The sequence below is a fragment of the Ursus arctos genome, unplaced genomic scaffold, assembly GCF_023065955.2.
Source record: "Ursus arctos isolate Adak ecotype North America unplaced genomic scaffold, UrsArc2.0 scaffold_7, whole genome shotgun sequence".
NCBI lineage: Eukaryota > Metazoa > Chordata > Mammalia > Carnivora > Ursidae > Ursus > Ursus arctos.
In genome coordinates this window covers 8,567,727-8,589,526 of record NW_026623089.1, presented here as the reverse complement: position 1 = coordinate 8,589,526, position 21,800 = coordinate 8,567,727, and the positions used below count along the sequence as shown (strand labels likewise).

At 43.0% G+C, this 21,800-nt stretch overlaps 1 protein-coding gene across 2 annotated transcripts in view; it reads left to right on the top strand.

The window, feature by feature from the left end:
• Nucleotides 1-13,852, top strand: part of ACADSB (acyl-CoA dehydrogenase short/branched chain) — a 38,871-nt gene extending 25,019 nt beyond the window's left edge. For both annotated transcript variants that reach the window (XM_026494324.4, XM_044382228.3), the window contains 6 exons: nt 585-710; nt 2,177-2,269; nt 4,767-4,856; nt 8,545-8,682; nt 10,713-10,812; nt 11,744-13,852. In XM_026494324.4, coding sequence (XP_026350109.1) covers nt 585-710; nt 2,177-2,269; nt 4,767-4,856; nt 8,545-8,682; nt 10,713-10,812; nt 11,744-11,814 — 618 coding nt within the window. In that variant the 3' untranslated portion in view covers nt 11,815-13,852. The remainder of the gene's footprint in view (nt 1-584; nt 711-2,176; nt 2,270-4,766; nt 4,857-8,544; nt 8,683-10,712; nt 10,813-11,743) is intronic.
• Nucleotides 13,853-21,800: the final 7,948 nt, after the last annotated feature.

Here is a 21,800-nt window from a genome sequence, read left to right as displayed (position 1 = left end):
TACTAATCTCCCCAAATACATGCAGTTGATGTGATTCGTAATAACATGGAGGTCCATTTATTAATTGCCACCTAGTATATTATATCAGAAGCTAATCTTTCATTTTGTAGGATTTCACATTTTCTATTTAAGAATGAATTTAAATGCTTACTTAGGACATTCATTTTTAAGAATATTTTGTTTAGTTGGAAAATAGGTATATGGCAAAAAGGTGAATCCATTTGACCTTTTGTCTTTTCTCTGACATAACATTTAATTGAATTAAATTTTGAAACTTCGAAGTATTTGACAAAAGTAAATTTAAAACACGGAATGCTCATGATCACCTAATGCCTTAGCGTCTCTTAATAATTTTCATAGCCATGATGGTTTCTGAAAAAGTAAAAGAAATTACAGACTTCTTAATTGTGAATCTAATGTTTTCCAAGTTTCCTAATACCCGTGTTGCAGCTCTGAGCCCATTAATATTAATGCTGAAGTTCAGTTTAAGTTTTCTGTGACTTTCAGCTCTTGGAAACAGGGATCTTACCAGTTCAAGTGTGGGAACAGCATTTTTTTATTAGTATTTTAAATCTTCTTTTTAGGGTTATAAAGGAATTACCTGCTTCTTAGTAGATCGCGACACGGAAGGCCTTCGCGTAGGAAAAGCAGAAAACAAGATGGGGATCAGAGCCTCTTCCACCTGCCCACTAACCTTTGAAAACGTCAAGGTGGGTATCTTAGAATTTCCAGCAAAAGACTGGCGTGAAATAAGCTGTGCACGGAACTACTGGTGTGCAAGAAAAGTGTCACCGTATGGAGCATGCATGAGAGAGTGTTTTTAAGACTTGGACGATATTCTTAGGTGACATCTTGGCTAAATGTACTTTTCACAAGAGTTTAGGCAAAGAGTGGAAACCTTTCTGCCCGCAGCTGACCTCAGAGCCAATGCTGAGGATTAATCCCATTTATACTTTTTACTTTACATGCTTATGAACCATTTATACTTTTAAACTTGGTACTGACCTCAGAGCCGGACGTGTGGTGCGGTTATACCAAAGGCCACAAGGTGGGGCTGTTGCCCAGTGAGCCTGGGAAAAGACCCACAGTTTAGAGTGGAATCTGTTAAAAGTGAGGAAGAGAAAGAAGATGAAATCAGAGAGGGAGACAAACCATCAGAGACTCTTAACTCTAGGGAATAACCCGAGGGCTGCTGGAGGGGAGGGGGGGGGAGATGGGGTGACTGGGGGATGGGCATTCGGGAGGGCCTGTGATGAAATGAGCGCTGGCTGTTATATGCAGCTGATGAATCCCTAAATTCTACCCCGGTAACTAATCATGCAGTATATGTTAATTAAATTGATTTTTTTTTTTAAAAAGCGAGGAAGAGAAGATTGCCAGAATGCTTATGCTTTAGAACTTGGCATGGGTGGAACAGGTTGTGACAGGTTTTTTACCACTCATATTACAACTCGATCATTTGGTTCATGAGTGAGTGTGTGTGCGCCCATGGGGGTGACCACAGATAGATGTTGGAGCCTCACTAATTCCCCCGGACTGGCTTCCTTCCTGCTTGCCCTTTCTTTCTCTGTTCTGCCCACTCCCTCTCCTGAGGTTATAAAGCTAAATGTATTGTCTTATCGTTCCTAGTCTAGATTTTTTAAACTTAGGAATAAACATGTTAATCCCTCTCTTCTCACCTTCCACCTTTCCCTTGTATGCTCATGTGTGTGCAACACACCCCAGGTGATTTCTGCAGGGATAATAGCCTCAACAGAAGAAAGGATTGACCCTTGATTCAGCCAAGTACTTACATGTTGTCTGTAATTCCCTATATGTTCTCTCTCATATATATGCTAACGTCCGGGTAAGAATCGGGGAAAATTGTTATTCATTCGTTATTGATGGATTGTATGAGATTCCCTTTTTCTAATTCCATTCATTCGTTCAACATGTGCCTGTGCTGGGCGCTAGTGGAAGCAGTAGCAAGCAGCACTGACGTGGGTCCTGTCCTCCCCCAGAGCTGTGTGGGAAGCTGCAGAGAGGGCGACAGAGACCACGGGTAACCTCGGAGTTCACTGAGCCCTGGGCTGGAGTCCTATCACACAAGTTGGGAATGTTGTGTATATAAAACTATATAATCAAAACGAATTATGTAAAATTAAACGTCAAAATAACTGCACATTTTTCCTTTCAGATTCCAGAAGCCAATATCCTGGGACAGATTGGCCACGGCTATAAGTATGCCATAGGGAGCCTTAATGAAGGCAGAATAGGGATTGCTGCACAGGTTAGTCACATTTTAGCCAAACTGCTTGACTCTTCCACAGTGTGGGTCAATTAAAACCTGGAAAGAAAAAATGCAAAGAAAGAAAAAACTGATGCGTATTGGAAGCTTGTGAACACAAGATGGCGCCCTTCCCTTCCGTGAGGTGAAAGAAGGGCTTCTGACTGATTCCTTTCAGAGCCCACTTTGATCAATTATGTAATGCCCTGAGACCCAAACAATGGCTTAGTGGTGACACTTTTTCTGCTTTGAGAACGTTAAATATTATCCAATACCTAGATCGATAACTTCTCAAATATATTGTAAATTAAATGTGACTTTTTAAAAAAAAAACCGCCTTTTCAGTTTTTGAAGTTCATTCTAGAAATTTTTTTAAATTAAGAATACCTCATATTCTGTGTAGTAAGGGTCTGTAATCTGTAAAGAATGAAGATTTGTTGCTTAGTGTTTTGCCTGTGAAAATCAGGCAATTTTGTGTGTGTGGTGCTTGAAATAAAATAGCCGCAATTAAATGGATATACACGATGAGAACTAGTTCATTTTTTTTAACCAAATTTGCCCTTTCTAATGCACATTACATTTTTCTATGAAGTCAAATCAGTTGTTTCCTTGATGAACAGAATGAATAGTGTCTTTGGTTTTATTATAAATGTCATTTTCAGGGCGCCTGGCTGGCTCAGTCAGTGAAGCATATGACTCTTGATCTTGGAGTTATGAGTTCGAGCCCCACATTGAGTGTAGAGGTTACTTAACAATGAAATATTTTTTTAAAAAATGTCATTTTGTAGAATATATTTGTTTATTTTTAATCAATGAATATCCCAAATTCAAAAACTTACAGCATTGAGATTTTGAAGATGTTGCATATATTAGCTATGGGAATAGTTAAATGTTGTATTCCTCTAGATTTTTTTTTTGCAGCTATTAATTTGCTAACAAAATATTCTTAGATCAAAACTTAACCCATGTTTCTCATAAGGCTAGATAATGAGAGAAATGGCTTATCTGTTCTCTTTCATGTTTTTCTGCAACTCACCTTCATCAGAAATGGCATTAAAAACTGTAGGACTGGATCTCCTTGTTCTCAGACGTATAAATAATATAGACGTTCTGGCCGTAAAATACACAGCCTGGGCTTTCATCTAATTACTCCGAGTTACCTTATAACCTAATTAAAAGTTAAGGTCAGGTAGTTATGATTTCTTGGTTGACACTGTGGATGCCTTTTAGAGACAAAGTCACAGCTAACAGCAAAATGAAGGCATCTTGCCTCAAAACCGCAGCCAGAGACTATTAGTTTTTCAGTATTGACAGTGAAGACACTTAACAGAGATGGAAGAGCCTGTTGTGATGGAGACCTGGTCATTTGAATTTTCATGTCAGTGTCGCATATTATCAGAGTGCCATAAACTGTAGTCACAAGAGTTTGGGAACATCATCTTACCCCAGCCAGAAGTGCAGTGGGTTGCTGCCTCACTAAAGTTTGGTTTGGGGAGGGGGGTGTCCTTTAATTTTTAGCACGATATTCTGTTCTGCAGAAAAATTCAGAATAAAAGGCTAAAGGAAAATGTGAATGAACACTAATGAAATATTGGTAAGTTTGTGGGCATTTCCCCCAAAGCTTTCACTATTGATTTTTTTTTTCTTTTTCTAAAACCCATGTAGTTTGACATAATGAGATAGTGACTTCACGACCACCTGGCGTTGGAACTGAGAAACCATTTCCGAGCTTGAATCGTTCAGTGGGTTGGTAGCAATAGATGGCTCAGCTGAGAACGCTTTGCCAACATGGCCTGAGTGGTTCCAGTGCATAAATCCGCGTCTTTACCAGGGGCTCTCAGTGTAGCCCTGCAGGAAACCATTCAGGTTTGAAAACGCTTTGCCTCGGCCACTCACGCCCTCCACTCCCAAGGTTTGGATTCAGTCCTTAGACTTCATGTCGCTTTTTTTTTTTTTTTTTAATCAAGTTCCCACAAATGAAACTAATGGGCAGCCAGGGTTGGGAAACTCTGTTCTTTAATATTCTAGTGCCCTTTCCCCTGAAGCTTTTATTAATCCTGATAATATGCAACACAGACGGGAAGATAGGTTAAGAAGTGACCTTCCACGTTGGCCTTCTAGAAGGAATAGAGGGAGCTACTCTGTAGTCTTCGAGGCCAGTTAAGAGCAAAATTTCCATGGCTTGCTTTATGCCTGGAGAATCAGAGCTTAAATGAGAAGCTTCCTTAGAAGTAACCTGGTTGTATGAGCACAGCCGAGCCGGAGGATTTAGCTCTGCTAGAATTAAATACACTCCTATTTATATGAAATCACTCGAATCTTCTCCCAGTCACTGGAAGTTAAGTTCTACAGATGCAGTGGGGGAAGGTCCCACCTTCGTGCCTCCAGTTCTCCCTTACCCCCAACGATTCAGTTTGCCTGTAAAAGGAATTTATACCCTGAATAGTTAAGTGTAAACTTATAACAAAATAAGGAATTCTGCTCTTTTTTTTCCCAACAGATGCTGGGACTGGCTCAAGGCTGCTTTGACTACACTATTCCATATACGAAAGAAAGGATGCAGTTTGGCAAAAGGATATTTGATTTTCAGGTACATAATGATTAGCCTCTTTGTACCGAACCGTACTCTTGAGGTTTCCTGCTAATGAAGAGCTGCGTCATAAAGCGGTGGAGGCAGTCCCCTCGGGGGGATGTTAATGGGAGAGGTGGAGAGGAGGAAGGCATAGGTCCCAGGGCGCTTACCTGGGAATGCCTTGACCTGCTCCAAGGGCAGAACAGCAGTCCTGGAGACCCACCTGTGGCATGACTCCGGATTTCGTGGTGAGCACTTCAGAGGTGTCTCCGCACTGCCTCCCGAGTTCTAGGGCCTGGGGTCTCAGGCAGGCATCCAGGGCCCAAATCTGGGCTGTCTGTCTTACCAGCTGTAGGCCGTGGGCAAGTTCCTCCCCCTCTAAGCCCCAACGGCTGCGTCTCTGAGCTAAGGATAATACTGGGGTGCCTTTGCGTCCCCTAGATGTGTAGAGTATTCACACCATGAGTGTAACAAGTGCTCGGGAAATGGGAACTCTCGTTAGGAATCCTCTGTGCGAGAGCCACGTGGTCATCCTGCACAGACTATACACTACGACGCTTCTTTCTTGTAGATGGTACAGTTCGCTGCCGGGAGTACAAATGAGATGTTCTCCGCTAAGTGCATCGAAGAATGCTGGCCTGGTCTAATGATGTGGCTTCTCGGAGCTCCCCAGTTAAGGGGACCGTGGGTGGCAGTGGCATCTTCCAGTCCATGTTGAGGCCTCGCCAGGTTAGGGAGGGCCCGGAGTGGCAGCTTACCGAGCTTGCTCAAGCACTTTACCTAAAAATCCAGAGTAATTACTTTACATGTTTGTAAAACCTCCCTGTAAGCAGCTCCAGGCTCCAAGTCGAATTTCTTCTTACGTTTCCGGCTCTGTTGGGCGGCATTGTCTTCAGGTGCTCTAAGAAGGACTTGGCCTTACACAAGCACACACAGATTGCATGGGCATAGAGTCTAGGCACGGTGAGCTCTGGCCTGAGTGCCCAGTGAGCATGTGCAGTCAGTTCAAGGCCTGGAAAGACTGAGCATGTCGGGCCTGGCCAGGGCGTCCCCCAGCCTGAGCTGTCAGGGATCTTAGCCGGGGGAAGTAGAAGCACCTGGAGATGGAGTTCCCAAGGACGTTCAGCTAGTCAGGTGTCAAACCATCGGTGTTTCGTCTTGGCTTCTGGTCTTACTCCCATTTCATTATACTAAGTACTTTCTCAGAGCCGCTACCCCATAGATTGCAAGGAAAGGGACAGACTGTGAGGACAATTTGTGGGAGGCTTTAGATCCCCTTTGTACACAGGAAACAATGTGTCTGTGTCTGTGGAGTTGGCGAGGGAGGGATACGGGGTCAGGAGAACTAATAGGTATAATCATGACACTTCTAAAGATGCCTGGTATGGGTAATTAAAAGAAAACTTAGAAATTCGATCTTAAGAAGTAACATTATTAATTTCATATATATATATATTTATCTCTGAAGCTTTGATTAGAGTTTTCTCTAACTGCTTCAGTCTCATTAGAATGATTGGTTTTGTTTTGCATGTTCCTGTCTTTCTCTAGACTACAAGCTCCTTGGGCCGGGATCAGGCCTCTTCATGCTTATTTCTCTCAGTGGTTTATTCCACACGTGGTCTCTGTGCCAGGCCCTTTATTCACGGTGTAGTCAGGGAACCAGGGTGCAGCAGGGGTTTGTCCTCTTAGAGCAAGAGACACGGCAGAGTCACTTTTATGCCTCTCCTGGTACCTAATATGGTCACTGGAGTGTATCAGTCTGGATGGCAACTGTTGGTTTAATTGAAGTGAATGTACTTTTTAAAAAATAATTAGAATCTCTGCATTCCGCATAACAAGAGAACAGTGATACTGGCGTAGAAATAGACAAATTGACTAATGGAACAAAACAGAAAGGCCAGAAATAGACTCATGTGTGTATGGAAGCGTGATGTAGCATAAAGATGGCGTTGCAGATGACAGAGTAGAACGATTCTTTCCTTGCAGAAAAAAATGAGACTGGATCCCTACCTCACACCATACATGGAAAATAGATTTCAGATGTACTAAAGACATAAAGAGCAAAAAAACCCCTTAGTTTTAGGAGAAAACATAGAATATCTTTGTGACCTCATGGTAGGGAAGTATTTTGTAAACCAGGCACAAGAAGGACTAATTATAAAAGATAATAATAATGGTGTATTTGGCTACCAAATTTCTTTCCTCAAAAGATGCCATAAAGTAAAAAGACAAACCATAAGATGATACTCGCTGTACACACAGGTTAGTGGGTGTGCAGTTTGTCGTTATGCTTCCTAAGTGCTGTACACGTAACAGGGTTTTTTGGTGCATATCAAATATTACAGAAAGAAAAGGACAATTTATAGGGTATTTGCAAGCAATACTGTTTTTAACAGTCTGTTCTCCCTGCCGGGCTATCAAAGTCATAAGCACAAGGAACTCTGTCATGTTCGGTGTGGTATCTTTAGTGCTCAGCACAGTGCCTGGCACATAGTAGGTGCTCAATACACATCTGGGCAGACGGAGCTGTTATGCATGAGAAACATATCTGTTTGTAATAAACGTATCTTTGCCCTTATTTCCAGGAAGTTGTTTATAACTATAAATTACTAATACTCATATTCTTACCAACTCACTTCTTTACTTGACTGACATTTAGTCTGTGCTCCATCATCCTTCCGAATTTCAGAATGGTACTGATTTCTTCAGGGTAGTTTTTTTTTTTTTTTTTTTAAGTTATTCTTCTGTTTCCTATAACCCTGAAGAAGCTGGTACCTGCTCATGGACATTGCAGCAGAGATACTTGAATAAAGTTACTTAAAGATAACTAGAGCTTCAGGGACGCCTGGGTGGCTCAGTCGTTAAGGCTTCTGCCTTTGGGGGCGCCTGGGTGGCATAGCGGTTAAGCGTCTACCTTCAGATCAGGGCGTGATCCCGGCGTTATGGGATCGAGCCCCACATCAGGCTCCTCTGCTATGAGCCTGCTTCTTCCTCTCCCACTCCCCCTGCTTGTGTTCCGTCTGTCGCTGGCTGTCTCTATCTCTGTTAAATAAATAAATAAAATCTTTTAAAAAAGAAAAAAAGCCTTCTGCCTTTGGCTCAGGGCATGATCCAAGCGTTCTGGGATCGAGCCCCACTTCAGGCTCCCTGCTCAGCAGGAAGCCTGCTTCTCCCTCTCCCACTCCCCCTGCTGTGTTCCCTCTGTCACTGCCTCTCTCTCTGTTAAATAAATAAAGTCTTCAAAAATAATAATAATAATTAGAGCTTCAGATATTCCTTCACTACTTTGTAGCTAACGACATCTTTTAACTGCCCGGAGGTTCTATGCAGAGTCGAAACTTCATGAATTCAAGCGAATAAAAACCATATTCACACTTTCGCTTTGCCAGGATTTAGTTTAAGCTTAATTTTGATCATAAAACGGGTTTAAATTAATTACTAAATGCAACAGTCAAATTGTTAAACCGAATTGTGTGATTATTTTTTAAATCTTGACAATTATACAGAATTACCTGAACTTTGAAAGTTTCCTAAAAACAATTGCATTGTAGATGGCAGACTTTCAAGTATTTCTACAAAATGAAAGCAAATTCCGTTTCGGGGGGTATGTTTTCAGGTTGTCAATGTCCCATATCCAGGCGAGACTTGGAGGATAAGCTGTGTTTTCAGAAATCATAATTCTCTAACTCGGGCTTGCGTGTTCCAGGGGCTCCAACACCAAGTGGCGCACGTTGCCATCCAGCTGGAAGCTGCAAGATTGCTAACTTACAACGCTGCTAGGCTTTTAGAAGCTGGACAGCCATTCATAAAAGAAGCATCGATGGCCAAATACTATGCATCAGAGGTAAAACAACAAACAACCGAAATATGTAATTCAGCCTTCTTCCCCTCCCCACCCCCATTATGTATGATTAATCTTTTCACTTAGGAGTATTGATTGAGCCTTTGTTTTTCCAGTAAAATAGCACAGACTTTGCGGTTCCTGCAACAGAAAAGCAGAATTGCAAACCTTCCATAGAAAAGTGCTTTAATTCTAGGAGGTCTCAGGGTTTTCACAGGCTCTTCAGTGGAAACCGAGTCACCCAATTCAGGTACAACACCCACCATGAATCCCTGGGTGAGCCTCATCTGAATGATGGCATCCCGCCCTGGTTTCTGGTTGGGGCACAGTGAATACCAAGGGAGATCGTGCGGAATGAAAACACCAAGAAGAGATTGTTCATGTTTTAATTGAATGCTTTCTGTTGATTCTTAATGTGTTCTCTGTCTAACCCGGTAGACTTTGGCTGGAGAACTTTGCCAAATCACTGGCTGCTACTTCAGTCTCTGCAGTGTGTCTCAGTCATTCCGTAGCTTGGAATAGTCCCTTAACCTCCCAGCCCCCCAATTTCATCGCCCGCCTCAACCTCCCTTCTGAGTTCCAGACCAATAGATCCAATTTCCACTGGACCTGCCCACCCCATTGTACCAGTCAGAGGTCTGAGCCATCTTGCCATCCTCTTCCCTCTCGTCCCCACCCTGAACCCCAACATCAGTTGCTGAGGATTCTGCCCCTGAGTGTTTCTCGCATTTACATATTTCTCTCCCTTTCTATTGACCCCTGTTGCTCAAGCCATGCCATTTCTTGAGCAGATGACCCACTCAGATTGGGCCCTGTTGCTTCCTCCTCCAGTCCAGTCTTCTGTTTTCAGAACATCCAGGAGGCCATGTCACTCTAGCTTAACCTTCGTGGCTTCTCACAGCAAATGGAACAATATTTGTATTCATTTCCTGCTGCTTTTAACTAATTACCAAACATGTAGTGGCCTAAAACAATACAATTTTATTATCTCATGGCTCTGGAGGTCAGAAGTCTAAAATGAGTTACCAATGGGATAAAATCGAAGCTTCAGCAAAGCTGCCTTTCGGAGGCTCTGGGGAGAATCTGTTTCCTCGCTCTTCCTGCTTCTAGAGGCTGCTCGCATTCCTCCCCTCACAGCCCCCTCCTCTGCCCTCAAGGCCAGCAGGGGTAGCGTCTTCAGATCTGGCTCTAGTGCCCCTGCTTCCGTCTTTCCCTTAAGAGGACCCTTGTGATGCCGTTGGTCACACCCAGGCTATCTGGGACCATCTCCCATCTCAAAGCCCTCAACTTACCACATCTGTGGGTCCTCAAGGTCATGTAAGGTAACAAACATTACAGTTTCTGGGGATTAGCTTGCAGACATCTTTGGGGGCCATTACAGTCTTCAGCCTGCCTGTCATCGTGAGGCCTGGCTGCCTGTCCATTCTCTTCACAGTTTGCCCTGACCCCAGCCGCTCCCCCCTCAGGTCTCTGAGTGCAGCATTTTCCCCTTGAAGCCCTCCCTCAAGTTCCTCAACGTGAAACGTCCCCTAACTCGTCCTCTGGGCCTCAGCAAAGCTGTCGTTTTCTCACACGTTCCTCCCACCCCTAAATCACGTCAGCTTTCCTAGCCAGCTCTTGTGTTGCCCCATAGAGTTTACCCGTTTCTAAGCGTTGGTTTGACGTGTGAACCAAAAGGGCGGTGACGGGCCACCCCCCACCATGGTTTACCCAGTGGCCGCAGAGTGCGTGATATAAAGAAGGCCCTTGATAAATATTTGCTGAGTGAATGATGCCTGTCGGCAGCACGTGACTCTGTCTGAACAATACCCTAAAATTTTCTTAAGAAAACAGGAATTTTGTGAATGAATAGGGCAGTTTGCATAAATGGTATAGAGAAGGGGACCGAAAAGACAATGCGATCTTATAAAGTAACTTCAGTCCTTCCACGTGCCAATAGCAGTGAATCCATGTTACTAGAATATTCCGCAGGAGTGTTTATGGAACATCAGTTATGTGATCTCAACACGTCGTTTGCTGCTGGGTTTCGACAGGTTGCAGGCCTCACAACCAGTAAGTGTATCGAGTGGATGGGAGGAGTCGGTTATACCAAAGATTACCCTGTGGAAAAATACTTCCGAGATGCAAAAGTTGGTAAATAGACTTTTTTACGTCTTATTTTGTTTTCTTTTATTCGCCTCCGTGGCTGTTGGGGCTGCTGTGTGGGTTTGATTTTAGGTCATTGTACTTGGGTAGAGGCGGCTTCAGTCTCTTCAGTCTTGTGTTTATTGGCTCTCTTCTTTTCTGTGGCTGGGTTTTTTTCACCCACCCCTTCCTTCAAGAAAAAGAAGGATGTATACTTTTTAAAACCTCAAATTGCCTTTTTAAATGCCTCAACAGGCCTTTTAGTAAAAATGCAACAAAATCAGCTGTTGTAATTTTTCTTTCACTAAACACGTCAATATATTTGATGCATTAAATGCCGTCCTTTGAAGCCATGTTCTAATTTCAGCAGCCTCGGGCCTCATCAAGCCTGAGCCCTCTGATGCTCCCCTACCAGGTGGGGAGACCAGCACGAGGGGTTTCCAAAGCCTCCTGTTCCTGAGTGACAGTCCAGACTTACGCATCGATAGTTGAGGGACGACAAACGTCAGCTGTTTCATACTGATTCTGGAATCAGAATCCAATTTCCAAATGGCATATTATCATCTCGTAGGCAGAATGACTTTGTCATATAGTACCATATTCAGGGACATGGAATGATGTCACTGGGGACAGTTTGGGTTTTTCTTTTTTTAAGATTTATTTATTTTATTTTTTCGAAGGAGAGAGAAAGAGCAGGGGGAGGGGCAGAGGGAGAAGCAGACTTCCTGCAGAGCAGGGAGCTGGATGTGGGACTCGATCCCAGGACCCTGGGATCATGACCTGAGCCGAAGGCAGGTGCTTCACCAACTGAGCCACCCAGGCGCCCCGACTGGGGACAGTTTTATAGCAACCACAGAGGCGACATGTAAGAGCGATTTCTTGTGTAGACGCCGAGCTGTGGTGCCCTCCTAATTGTTCCTCTTGCTCCCTTTTGTTTAAGGTACAATATACGAAGGAGCTTCGAATATCCAGCTGAACACCATTGCAAAGTGCATTGGCACAGAATACTGACATGTGAGGGGCCGGGGCCTCTCCCCCTGGTTGCTGGTATAAAATTCTGAACTGCTGTGCCTTTTGGGGGAAGTAACCCTCCACAGCCCTTAGCCTGTTTAAGCCCTTAGTCATGGTTCTTGGGGTGGACCTTTACTGTTACCTGTTTTTCCGGTCTACATCAAAGAGGCACAGGAAATCATTTTTCAAATTTGGGAAGAAATGCATCCGTATTTTCTCCAGAACTGTTTTTAGAGTTGTATACGTATTAATCAGTCCAGCTTCGGGACAGATGGAAGTTTCACTCTGTCAGCATTTGGAAAAATACATTTGCTGTATTACTTACAGACCTGCTCTTTTATATTCGTGTTTAATTTTTAATTTTTAAAATCAAGTTGGAGAAGGCTTGGCCACAGTTGGCAATTCTATAGATCAATTCTGAGTTTCTAAACTAGGAAGAAACTGAAAATGTATTTAGAAAAATCTAAAAAAAGTTTAAGTTCAAAAAAGAAAAATCTGAAAGTTCTAGTTCTCAGTATCTGGAAGTGGGTCGGAAATAAGTGTATAGTTCTGTAGATTATATGATTGAAGGCATTATTTTAACAAAGTAAAGCAATATAATTTGTTACTGTAATTGACCTGCATAAAAGATGCATTGCATGTTGATTTCAGCAGATCATTTTAAAAACAAGTCTCTTGGGATACCTGGCTAGCTCAATCGGTAGAGTAGCACGTGACTCTTGATCTCAGGGTTGTGAGTTCCAGCCCCATGTTGGGCATGGAGCCCACTTAAAAAAAAAAAAAAATCCCAAACAGGTCTCCCTATTAGCTTTCAAGCATAAAGTTTAAATGATTTGGTTTCATAGTCAGAACATATTCAATATTATAATATTCATTTTATTGTGCATTATTTTTCAACGTCATTTCTTTCTATATTTGAATTAATAGTGTTTCCTCAAACTTAGTTATTGGGCCTGATCATGAGAAGTAATGTGGAAATTATGGCTTGGTTCAGTGATTCTCAAGAGGGAGAAATCTTGTTCTTATAAAGAAGTATATCAAAATCTTAGAAGGAATGAGAGAAGGGGCTTGTAGGGTTTGAAAAAAACATATTTGGTGATGTAAAAAATAATATAAAAACAATTTTATATCCGGGAAGGCAAAAATAAATCTATTATTTCACAGTATAAATTATAGAAAGGCAAAACTCAACAAAATATATAGCTGGTGATGCCATTTCTTCAGTATTGGGGATTCTCAGTGAGGAGGAGAAGAGGACCCTGTCCCCCCCACCCCAACCTCAGGGAGGTGGACAATAGAGTGGTTAGAGTTTTATATTTTCTGAAAAGGTGGCATGGGTTAGAGATGTTGAAAAATTTTTCAAGGCTCATAATCACTACTGTCGATGGGAAGCATTTTAGTACATAAATGAAAAAATCATGTTTATTAAGAAAACTTGACATTTTTAAAGTAGTTTTGCTTTGCACGTTCATGTTTCTTGAATTGGCTTAATTTCTGTGATGCAAATCACAGTTAAATATTCAGAATTAGTAAATACACTAGAGATAGGATTACTTTAAAATATCAGGAAGAAATAAAGACAAATTTAGACCTTGAAGCAAAAGAGATAAAGTCTACTTTTTTGACTTTCAAATAGGGGGATGATAGAAACTCGTTTATCCAGTCTTTCCAAACAAAAAGACAGTATGGTCTGATAAGGAGAGTAAGGGAATAGATGAAATACCCTAAAACGGGGCTGGACATCTTTAATTTCTATGATTATATAAGAAAGAGGTGGACTTGATAGAGAATAGAAGCCAACATTAGTAAAAAAAAATCCCAGCTGGTTCCTGCAGAATTATACACATGTGAAACTACAATAAACCTCGTATTCAAATTAGCAGCATTGGAGAAACTCCTGTATGTATCCAGACCTTGAATTTATATTTCGTGTTGATAAAATTCTAATGGTGTGAATATATGTTGTGCATGTCCCCAAAAGCCAGTTGAAAATTAATTATGTATTATAGTTAATATATCTACCTTCTTCTATAATGAATCATCGTGTTATTTTACCTTTTACCAAAGAGGACGTTGTGGGATTTCCCTGTAGTTCTTCCAAACCTTATACCTTTTTTTTTTTTTTTTTAAGTAGACTCCATGCCCAGCATGGAGCCCAGTGCGGGGCTTGAACTCAGGTCAAGACCTGAGCTAATCAAGAGCTGGACCCTTGGGGCGGCTGGGTGTCTCATTCAGTTGGGCGTCTGACTTGATTTCAGCTTGGGTCATGGTCTCAGGATCACCCCAAGTCAGCCTCCTCTCTCAGTGGGGAGTCTGCCTGAGATTCTCTCTCTCTGCCCATCCCCCTGCTCACTCTCTCTTTCAAATAAATAAATCTTAAAAAAAAAAAAAAAAAAAAAAAAGAGTTGGATGCTTAACCAACTGAGCCACCCAGGCACCCCAGCCCTGACATCTTTTCTTAATAACCGTGACTTTGGGGTCTTGAAGACTTTCTATCCCGAATTAGTGTCTAGTGGTTCACCTCCTGAAGGTTGTTGTTTTTCTTTGTTAATTTGAGGGTTGGGCCTTCATGGTGCGTGGTGAATCCAAACACCAGGAACTGCTTGGCTGTATTTGTGTGGGTGGAGCTGGACTCAACCCAACGGCCAAGTCAGTATTGTTAGAGATTTATTTATTTTACAACATGAAAAGGAATCCGTGTCAAAGATTCTGGAATCATGAAACATTAAACCTAGAAAGACCTTCGAGAACTATCCAGCAAACTCTCTCGTTCTAAAAGTGAAGGATTCGTAGCCCAGAATGGTTGCCCACGGCCATCCACCAGGGACAAAACAAGACAGAATCCAAATGTACTGGCTCCCAGTTCAGTGCTCTGCCTCTAATTTGACATCATCTCTGTTCAACAGATTTTGGATTTCAGTCTTGTTATACTTCAGTATTCCTGTTGATTTATTTTAGGTTTAACTGACAAAGAGTTAACGTTTCAAAAGCATTGCCACTGACCACGGTCATTCCTTACGTATATTAATCACCTGCCAAAGACACCAGCTCTCATAGGTTAAAACTGGCACGTTAGATGCAAAGATTATTGTGTGTGATTTGGTTTTATGACGATGACGTACGGGCAAAAGTGCAGTAGTTGTGTCCTTGCTGGTGTACTTTTGCTGATCCTTCGTAGAGTGAAAGTTTTGTCTTGATGGCATATGTCAACCAGGCTACTCAGGATGACAAAATCAGAATTCTACGGAGAATAAAAAAATACAGCACTCAGTTAACTGGAGATTTTTGCTGCTCTGACAAAGCAAAACTGTTTCTTACACGTACAGATAAAGTAACAAAATAAGGTAATCTCCCTGCAAAATACATAACACCTTTGTTTCCCACACTGATAGCTTGCCTCTCGTGGAAGCCAATTTCGTTTGTGTTCGGAGAAGAGGTCTTACGATGTAGACCAAGTTTAATTTTTGAAGCTAAAGAAACTTTTACTGGAGGACCCTTTTTTTTTTTTTTTTACTGAAGCACCTCTTCAGTAGAGAGGTCGCCTCCTTTGAGCACATCTTCACGGTATAGATTTTCTCTGCCTGATATTTATGCCTGTGCTTTATAGCAGTACTTTTGGAAATTTTATATTGTTGTGCCTTTTACTCAGTGATACACTATAGCCTAACGCCGTCGGAGACTTCAGCCCATCTGCTCCCCGTTATTTCCTACATTAGTTTAGAAATCTAGATATCAGTGCCTTTCTTCTTTTGTCATTCAGTGGAGTGTGCCCAGCAGCCACAGCATCCAAGGATCTAAGTGCCGTTCAGAGCTGAGAAAGACTAGACACTTATTGAAATGTGTGCTCATCTCAGGTGTCGTTTTTCTGACCTCGTTAGTGCATCCTCACACAGAGATTAAACAGGAAAGTACCAAGGCCAACCCTATGCAAAAGTATTTCTTTAGATCCTTTAGAATGATGACGCTGAGCGCTAACATCTCTTGAGCTCTCATCAGCTGCTACTCTACACTCTTGGCACGTATTAACTCACAACCCTGTACAGTAGGTGCTCCCGTTAGCCCATTTGACAGGCCAGGACACTGAGGTATGGCGGGCTTAAATAACATGCTTATTGGCACATGACGGAGATGATGCAAACTTGGGCAGTCTGGTTGATGAGGGCCAGCCCAGATTTGTTCCTCTGGTCTTACGGGTTTGTTAATCTTCAGGAGGCTTCGAGTAAGATGTCACTTAGGATCTTTGCAAATGGAGACGCTAGCTGGGAAAAGGGCCTGCAAGACAAATTAGTAGGGGTGGTGGGAGTCCCTGTGTTCTGGGAGAAAGATGGAGGATGGGGTGGGCCAGGCGATGGAAAGATGCAGCTGGAAGGAAAGCAAGGTACTGAAAAGGGCAGTAAAGCAATGCCAGAAAATGTCCTCCCCTCCAGAAGGATCTGGAAGTTACCCTGGGGCAGGAAGAATGACAGCTCAGGATGAAAAGCTGAGTGGGTGGTACAGGGATGTTCCATCTGCATTTATTTGTACAGATAGCTGCCATATAAAGGAAAAAAGCTAACTTGACAACAGTTACTTGCTCTTAAAGACATCATGGTAAGTAGGAGACAAAATAAGGTAGGGCTGCAGCCCAGCATAGCAGTGCTGATGGGTACAAATGGGTTAAACTCACCTATGAAGAATAAAAGATGTTAAGATGGGACAAAAGGAAAATGTAAATCCCAGCTGCTACATCCAGTTAGAAACACCGAAAAACAGCAGCGCGGGAGAGTTGAAAGAGGTAGGACTGCTTCAAGAAGGACCAACACTGAATCAAAGTCACAGGTGGTTTAAAGGATCGCCATAGGGGCGCCTGGGTGGCACAGCGGTTAAGCGTCTGCCTTCAGCTCAGGGCGTGATCCCGGCGTTCTGGGATCGAGCCCCACATCAGGCTCCTCTGCTATGAGCCTGCTTCTTCCTCTCCCACTCCCCCTGCTTGTGTTCCCTCTCTCGCTGGCTGTCTCTATCTCTGTCGAATGAATAAATAAATAAAATCTTTAAAAAAATAAAATAAAATAAATAAAGGATCGCCATAAGCAGGCAGGAAGATTGCACCAAGAAGGCCCAGTAGTCATGAACTTTATGTCTCTAACAACATCACTGGGAACTATATAGAGCAAAACAAATAGAAATACGATGAAAAACATCGACAAAGCCATCATCACCGGCGCTGACTCAGAAACCAACAAACCTAGTAGAAAAAGGTAAGCAGGGGTCCAAAGGGTTGGGACCCGGTAATTAACAAGTTTGAGGTCTGTGGGGGAGAACATTCTTTTCAAATGCAAATGCACGGCCCCTCAAATTTGCCACAAAGGAAATTTCTAGATTCCAAAATCTCACACAGTAAGAAGTGAATAAATGGCAAAAAGGCTACAAAAGGGCTAACGGTAACTTGAAATAACTTTGGTTAATTCAAACATAAAAACAGAGATTACGGATTGTGGACAAAGGTGGGGGAAGCCCAGCTGTCCTGGTCGGCACTTACGGGAGGACAGACAAGAAGGAATGTCACGAACTTCAGGGCAGCAGAGGCTGTAGCGATAAATTAGAGATGCTTAAGTTAAGAGAGTAAGTGATGGGACCATGCATTACGTCCCGCGTGGCAGCTTCAAACAGTAAGATCCACGTACTGAGTTGAAATCCTCACCAAATTTATTGTTTGAAAAAAAACCCAACAGTTGTGCACAGCGGTACAAATCTATTTCTCTAAGGCCAAGCACGTGTAGAAATTTTTGTCATCAACTCAGGAAGCGTAGCGGCCACATTGATTGCTGCGTTGAGGGCCTGCGGGGCCAGCACTGGGGGTCAAGCAGCGCGACCCTGGAGGTCATCAGCATTATCTCTACTTTGGGGATTTTTATCTTGGGGGTATAACAGACTTGGAGGGTTGTCATTCAATAAATCTAAGCATACTTGTGTCTTTGAGAATAAAATGAAAGCCACCTGTGGGGTTGCTGAAGATTTTCCCTTTTGTGCATCATTTGACCTTCTACTGATGTTTCTGCTTTTCTCACCTAGCCACAGCCAAGGAGGCCGCTCCATCCAGCCACACAGGGCACTGGACTGACAGACAGAGGACCTTTAAAAGGGATCTGAAACCTAGTCCCTTGGAGGGTTGGCCTCTGTGGGCAATTCGCACGTGCCCCGTGTAAACAGCTGTCCTGCACGAGCCTGTGTCTTTCTCTGCTGAGCAGGACTCTACCGGGAGGGCTTCTCACATTCAGGGACCATCTGACTGGTCCTGGGCCATCTACGTTGGCCTAGGATGAGCACCTTGTCTTTTTGTTGTAACTTGATTTTATGGGATTTGACCTGAGATCTCCAAATGTAGTAGTTATGACCTACAAACAAAAAAAAAATTTTTACATGTGAAATGGCATATTAACATGTACATAATATCCTCAGTGTTGCCTCTTGCCCACGAAATAGTTACTATCTGGTCCTTAGGAAAAAGTTTGCCAGCCCCTGATTAAATTATTGCCTTTTTTAGAAAAGATTTTATTTATTTATTTGTCAGAGCACAAGCAGGGGGCGCGGCAGGCTCCCCGCTGAGCAAGGAGCCCTATGTAGGACTCGATCCTAGGAACCTGGGATCATGAGCTGAGCTGAAGTCAGATGCTTCACCAACGGAGCCACCCAGGTGCCCCTAAATTATTGCCTCTTAAATCAGATTCTGAGAAGGTCAGTCAGTCCATTTGGAAAACACCAAAAAAATATTAAGGGAAGACATGACAGTCCCCTAGGAACTTGGGGTCATTATTCAATTTCATTTGTAGCCTGTCGGGCCCGATGGGCTCCCTCCTTCAATGTACAACAGTGTTCACGTCTCCTGTCCTTAAAAATTCGAAGCCCCTGTGGGCCATGCCCCACAGGGCCACCAGGTTGCCCCCCACAGCCACCCCTCCTCTCAGGGCCTGCTCCTTTCATCTCTTCTTACCTGCCATTCACTTTGTCAGTGGGCTTACACAATGCTGTCAAAAGTTATCTTTTTGGGGCACCTGGGTGTCTCAGTCGGTTGAGTGTCTGACTCTTGATGACAGCTCATGTCATGATCTCAGGGTCCTGGGATCGAGCCCTGCATCAGGCTCCACGCTCGGCATGGAGTCGGCTTGAGATTCTCTCTCCCTCTCCCCCGGCCCCTCCCATTGTGCACGCACGTGCACCCTCTCTCTCTCAAAATAAATAAAACCTTTAAAAAAAAGTTACCTTTTTACCCTTAATTGGTGACCTAGTATACCCATTCCAAACTATAGTTTTGGACACCCCTCTTTTTTCTCAGGCTCTCTGCCTCCTTTGTTTTTTTGACAGAACACCAACTTTTGGCCAACCCTACTGGCTTCTTTTCTCGTAAATGGAAATGCTACCATTTATCAAGATTCTACCATTGTACCTCTTACCATTCTCTGTTCCAGTGTCTGCACTGAACTTTCAAATAACTGAGAAAAAAATGCAGACTGTGGAATGCCATCCCCAGAATTTGCTGGTCCTTAGGTCCGATGTTTATTTTCAGATCTGTCCCGGCCTCGTGTCCAGCAGGCTCTTGAAACTTTATGTCTAAAAGGCCTGAGAAGGATTTGGGTGGGAGGTGGAGATGTGGGGGACTTACACAGTTCCTCGTGGTGTAAAGACTGACAGAGTCCTCAGGGAGAGTGGAATAGACCTTTCATGGGCCTTTGGCCCCCCCTTCCCCCATCAAGTCAACTGAGATCCTGATCTACCAGCCAGATCATTGGGCCTGGAATCTGCCTGTTTCAGAACCCCTCAGGGGATTTTTCACTGCACACTAAAAGTTGAGTGTTCCAGTGATTCCAGCCCCAGAGTCCATGTTCCTTTTCAACTGCCCAGCGCCCCAATGTAGGACCAGCTAACAAAACTCCAGAACTGCCTAAACACCCACCTGCTTACAAGGGCAGAGAACCGGAAGGTGGAGCGGGCAGGGCACCTTCCCCTTCGTCCTCCCGAGTTCAGGGGTGACCAGCTCATTACCGATGGCCCATTCTCTCTCCTAATGTGCTATTGAGAAGCTATGCACCAGCTGTTCTCCTGGTTCTGTGGAACCGAAAGCAATTTAGGTCAGTGTGTTCATCACAATTCTCCCACCCCACAATAGGAGGCTCGGTGGGGCTTGCTTTAATGAAATTTTACCTCTATTAAATAAGAGAGTTAATGAAGAAACTGCTGATAAATCACCTTAGATTCAGGGCTTTAAATCTAATAATTTTTCTTGGAGAGAAATGGATTTTTTTTTTCTTCCTCTTGGAGCTAGATACTAACAATAAAGAAATTCCAGAATTGTAAGATTTGGCCCCTTTGGAGGGTGGGAGAACCTGGGGGGAGCACATCTGGTTGAGTGGACGGCCCCTTTGAGTCTTGCTTTATTTTGCACCCGGCCGTGTAACAGAACCCTATCGCTGTATGGAGTATGTACCGTTCCTTCGCACATTAATCCTCCCTCTGATCAACCCAATTGATTTTTCCAAGTAGACAAAGGCTAAGGATATGCTTATTGATTGCCTCTAAGCTCATTTGAAGTGTATTTTATACTAAAGAGCATTTTGAGACTGAGACAACCCCACGCTTACCCAGTGGGCAAGTCTTGGGAATTACTCAGATTGAAATGTACCAATGTTAAAACAGTTGCCAGATACAGAAAGGTGTGGGGTTTTGTTTTTTGGGTTTTTTTTAACATTACATAGAAAGAAATTTAGGCTCTGTTCACCTGGTCACGTTCTTGCAAGACAGGTCATCACTGGGCGTGGGTGTTCATGCTCTCTTTGGGTTAACACACTTCTCACCTCAGGTGACCCCGGGTTTATAGAGATGTTTGCCTCATTCCGGCTGATTTTTTTCGTCTGAAATTTGTACTGGGCCTCAGCAATTCAAGGCAATTTTCCAGAAGAAGAAAAATTTCCAAAAAGTTTGCCTTGTCACCTCTGACTAATAGTATAGATGATGAGAAAGCTGAATCTAAGTGAAATACTGCCCCTTTCCCGGCCGCCCCCTGGGGAAAGAATTGCTCGTTATCATGCAAAAGCCAGAATATTCCACAGCCATCTTTTAAAAAGAGGATCTCTTGAAAGAAAATCCTCCTGTTCCCTCGTTAATGTCCAGCAGAACAACGCGCTCGCAGGGTGGGCTCACTGGTTGGGTGGTTCGTTTGAGGCTTTTATGTTATGTCTCTCAAGACTCGTTTATGTTCTTCTGGAATTGTCCGAGGCTCCTAACTTCTCACGCTTTTTGGGCCCTTATTTCTCTACCATTTTTGCTACAACCTCAGTCTGTGGGTTTCCCCTCTAAAACCCCATGGCAATTTCAGCAAGCCCTAGGATTAGTTTACATCTCCAAGAGGAAAAAAAAATCCATTTCTAAGAAAAATTATTAGATTTAAAACACTTTAAAGTCATCTATCAGCAGTTTCTTTGTTAACTCGCTTGCTAATAAAGGTAAAATTTCAGGACCCCTCAGCATCTCTGCAAACGCCCTCTGCAGGTTAAGCAGCCCAGTGCTGCATGTGCGTGGACCTGGAACCAGCCTATAAGTGGAAGCCTACCTGTGGTCTTCCTGTTTTGATCAATAATTAGCATTTCTAACTAATGAAGAGGGTAAAATTGCAGGGATTTCCTTCTCCTTATGTGGATCCGCTGAAAGTGTATTTCATATATATTTCCATTGTTCTGATAGGTAATTAAATCTTCATTAAATAAAGAATGTGTAAGGGATGCCTGACTGGCTCAGTTGGTAGAGCACGTGACTCTTGATCTCGGGGTTTTGAATTCAAGCCCCACGTTGGGTGGACACATTACTTAAAAATAAAATCGTTAAAAAAACAAAAAAGAATGTATAATGTCCTGTTTGTGCTCCTTTGATTATTATGAGTTTTAAACACTTACGTGGACCATCTCTGTGGAGATCTTCTATTTCTTTTTTTTTTTTTAAAGAAATCTTTTTTTTTT